A 4,590-nucleotide genomic window follows, 5' to 3' on the forward strand; every position below is an offset into this window, starting at 1 on the left:
CCCTTAATCTACAATTCATTGTTGCTAGCTCTAATCAGATGTACTAACTAGGCTAATAAGAGAAGACTAACTTTGTATGCCAACAAACACCAATAACTAGAACTAATTTGACAGACTATAAACCAACGGACTACTGGTTATGGTACACATGCTCTCTAGCTAGCTACAGTAAAAGTGTTGCTTACATTAGATACTAGACCTACAGTCTAACTCTAACTGCATTTAGAATCTAACAAACTATATCTTACAATAAACTTTAGGTAAAGCTGGCTATATAAAATACTACTAATAACAATTGATAAGAGGTCCACTAAAGTGTTGAAATATGAACAAATGCAGTAATTTGATCAATTTACCAGCTAACTTGCTTCGGAAACACTGAACATGAATGGGGTTGAACGTTGGAAAATACAATGTTTGGAACTATAGGTCGCAAATTACATGCTTTACTTCCACATTAAAAAAAATCGCTGTGCTCCTAAATTTCTTTGTGTGCTCCTAAATTTTTTCATTTAGGAGCACATGTACTCCTTGGGGAAAACCTTAGCGTAGAGCCCTGCTTGTGGGAATGGGCTTTCGATCTTGTGTTAGGCCATACAGTCTCCTCTTCTCTCTATCCCTATTTCTCTCTCTCTCTCTCTCTCTCTCTCTCGTTCTTCTGTTTTCATCCCTTTCTCTATCACTCCCACTCACTGTCTCACCATCTCTCTCCCACCCACGCTTCCTTTTGCTCTTTTCATATCTCGCCCTGATCTGCCTTCCCATCACTCGCTCTCTCTATCACACTTCCTATCTCTTTTCATCCCTCCCTCTCTCTCGCTCTCTCTCTCTCTCTCTCCCCCTCCCTCCCTCCCTCCCTCCCTCCGGCAGCATCTGCTGTCCATACAATCTCTCTCTCTCTGAGGACTCCACAGGTTGGTGAAGTACCACACTGCTGTCATACAGGTCATGTCACAGCAGTACTCAAGAAGACACCTCCTCCATAACGTGTGTGTGTGTGTGTGTGTGTGTGTGTGTGTGTGTGTGAGAGAGAGAGAGAGTGTGTAGGAGCCAACTCACTATTGACAACAGCCACTAATACTTGAAAAGAGTAAGGTTCACTGAGGCCAAGGTTGCATTCAGCAATATTCTGTAACTGACTACTCAATTCCAAAACTGTATTAAGGTGGTGTAGTATACCAAATATAACGTCATGGTAATACAAAGTATAACGTTCAGTGGCGTAGCCAACCCAATAGTCTCATCTTACTACCTTAGTATCTCCTCATTAGCCAGGTGCATGACCTCGCGTGAGGACAGAATATTGGCCATGAACTTCAGCCAGGCTCGGGACCAGGAGGAAGCGACATCACTCGGGATCCTCTGTGCTGTGTTATGGGCTGACTGTTTGTTGGTTTAAACAGTGTGTGTGTGTGTGTGTGTGTGTGTGTGTTCCCATTACGCCAGACAAACTCAGCGCCTGCCATCAAACTCAATTAACATCGATGATATCTCCCCGCCTCTCTAACTCGCTCCTTTTCTGGACTTTCATTGGATATCAGGGACTGGTGTGTCTGTGTGTGTGAGAGTTTGTGTGTGTGTGTGTGTGTGTGTGTGTGTGTGTGTGTGTGTGTGTGTGTGTGTGTGTGTGTGTGTGTGTGTGTGTGTGTGTGTGTGTGTGTGTGTGAGAGTGAGACAGAGAGAGAGAGCATGTATGTGTGTGTCTGTGTGTGTGTGAGGGTGAGACAGAGAGACACAGAGAGATAGAGAGCATATTTAATATTTAATGTTTAATAATTAACAATGAACCTGTTATATGTTTCTATACCACATTGTTACCACCTATAACTTATTGTTTGTTTTTTTTATTTATTTATGTTAATTGTGCTTGTACATTTCATGTAAACATGCTTTGGCAACGTTGTATTGTATGCAGTCATGCCAATAAAGCCTTTTTGAATTGAATTGAATTGATAGAGAGCATGTATGTGTGTATCTGTGTGTGTGTGTGAGTTAGACAGAGAGAGAGAGAGCATGTATGTATGTGTCTGTGTGTGTGTGTGTGTGTGTGTGTGTGAGAGACATAGAGACAGAATGAGAAAAAGAGATAGGGGGTGTGTGTCAGAGAGCGAGAGAGAGTGATGACAGGTCACTTTCACAAGATCCCTCGCCTCCAGGGACACTAAAGCAGCTGATGGGAGATCAGTGGGGGCTGGCCTCCTGTCTGAGCCTTGCACTGAGCGTCAGGGATCAGCACGCAGTTCCCAGATCAGGAGCGCAGCCACGCTGAAATACCTCACACGAGCAATAGAAGGGCAGCACAGGGCCCTGAAGAAGAAACAGTTTGTTCTGGATTTAGAGGTGAAAATAGCAATTCATTTACTCTCTCTCTCTCTCCCTCCATCCCTCCCTCCATCCCTCCCTCTCTCTCTCTCTCCCTCTCTCTCTCTCGTTCCCTCTCTATTCTCACTCTCTCTGGCACTGTCTGTTCCTCTCCCTCTCTGAGACAATAATTACCAGCTAATTAGGGAGATGAGCCATGCTTACGGGGATTTAACCTTTAAACACGTCCGGGGCCACTGGCCAGATCTACATCTCTCGCAGACATTCACACGCTCAGACAAACACTCACTTAGACACACACACACACACACACACACTTACTCTCGCTCACCCACACACACGTGAATCCGTTCTTCATGCAGACTTAACACGTAACCCCTCATACTTACCACTTATATCTTAACCACCCACTGACTGAAAATACACACACACAAAGACAGCTGTACTCAGATGTACTCTGTCATTTGCAGGTCCACGTAAATGCATATGCCTTTTTACAAAGACTAAGAACTTTCCAGGCAAAGCCTACAGCAAAATGAGACAGCGATACCCTTGAACACACACACACACACACACACACACACACGCACGCAGTGACACACCCCATTTAATATCAGTGTCCTCCCTCTGCTCTCTGTGTCCTCTAAAAGGCAGACTTTTGGAACTGGGTGTTGTGCAGCCCAGCCAATCAGGAGCTGTTAGCACCCCTCCGTTGCTTGCCCTGGTCTACATTCACATCCAGGCTTGTCATTTTGCAGATGCTTTCACCCCTACCCCCCAACCCAGAAAAAGTAAACAAAAGGAGAGCATTTCACCACATGTGCATTTTGAAAGACCATTCTCTGACAGGGGATACAGGGACAGGGCTGCAACAACACTATTGTGGTTTCTCCTACTTTCTGAAAGGCTCTTACACTCTCTGTTTTAAATGCCGACTAGTGACCTTCCTCTAATTATTAGAAGACGAGGCCAAGGTGACACTGTGCATCCCTCGTACACTTCCAGCTCCATCTCTAGTCCCTCGTCTTGATTCATTGTAGCTTCTGTTCGGCGCTGCATACTCAGTAGGTTCAGGTCAACTGCTACCTGAACTGTATACAGATTGGTTGTGTTTGTAATGGTTAGCTCACTGCTTTTTTTGTTTTGCCCGGGAGATCTTGCTCTCTAGCTAGGACACACTTGAATAGCGGACCCAGGTATGTTAAGGCTGTAAGCCAAACGCTCCGCAAATGTAGGACACTGTGCTGCATAGTAGACACCTAAACAGTATGTGAACATTGTAGACTTATCTGGTGCAGGCTGAGCCCCTGCATGTGGAGAAACAAGTAGGACAAGTCTCCAAACTAGACTGCAAACTACCAGCATAAATCTCAATGTCACAATGTCGAGTGATTAAAGATTGCGCTGCCTGAATGTTTGCTTCAACTAATCAACTGAGAATTGAGTGACCAAAAGGTCATTAAGTGCGGTATGTGGTTATAGATAGCAGGGTGAAGGCTATCTTCCGGGGGAGGTTTTGGGGCCACCCCGGTCTATACCCCCAACTCTCTGACTGTAGTTGAACTCCGTGAACCATGGGGGGGGGGGGGGGGGGGGGGGAATCCCTGGTTCACGGAGTTCAACTACAGTCAGAGAATCCCCCCCCAAGCCTAGCTGTCTAAATAGAGGCCAGCTGGGATCTCTTTGTGCCCGGCGACTTGGGGAGATGAATGAGACTGGGGTGGACTAAGAGTCTGGTCCTGCCACAGGTGGGATTCCAAAGGCCCCAACACACTATGACAGTGATGCAGAATAGGCACTCAGACACATTTATACACACACACACACACACACACACACACACACACACACACACACACACACACACACACACACACACACACACACACACACACACACACAACCACACACAACCACAGCAAGGTAAAGCACTATACACACACATACACAAAGAACATTCACAGAGCCGTGTTAATATGATGGATTGCATGAGTTGTTTGAGAGAGGAAGAAAGAAAGAAAGAAAAAGAGAGGGAGGGAGAGAGAGAGAGACTCTGTTTGTCTGGTAAAATCCATTAGCAGGATGTATTCCAATGACTGAGGAACCGATACTATGAAAATACATGTTGGATGTTGAATGTTGTGGATGTGTCTATTTCGGAACAGCACTGTATCATTTACATGCAAAAGTGCTCCCATGGTACTTGCAAATACACTGTCTGGAGACACAGTCTGTGCGTGCGTGCGTGTGTGTGTGCGTGTGCGTGTG

At 45.5% G+C, this 4,590-nt stretch overlaps 1 protein-coding gene across 1 annotated transcript in view; it reads right to left on the bottom strand.

Annotated features, from left to right (window-relative positions):
* The window catches only part of si:ch73-335l21.1 (insulin receptor substrate 1-B), a 43,527-nt gene extending 40,170 nt beyond the window's left edge, over positions 1-3,357 (bottom strand). Inside the window, exon 1 of the mRNA XM_042710518.1 lies at positions 3,304-3,357. Coding sequence (XP_042566452.1) covers positions 3,304-3,357 — 54 coding nt within the window. The remainder of the gene's footprint in view (positions 1-3,303) is intronic.
* Positions 3,358-4,590: the final 1,233 nt, after the last annotated feature.

Source organism: Clupea harengus, chromosome 18 (genome assembly GCF_900700415.2).
Source record: "Clupea harengus chromosome 18, Ch_v2.0.2, whole genome shotgun sequence".
Classification (NCBI taxonomy): domain Eukaryota; kingdom Metazoa; phylum Chordata; class Actinopteri; order Clupeiformes; family Clupeidae; genus Clupea; species Clupea harengus.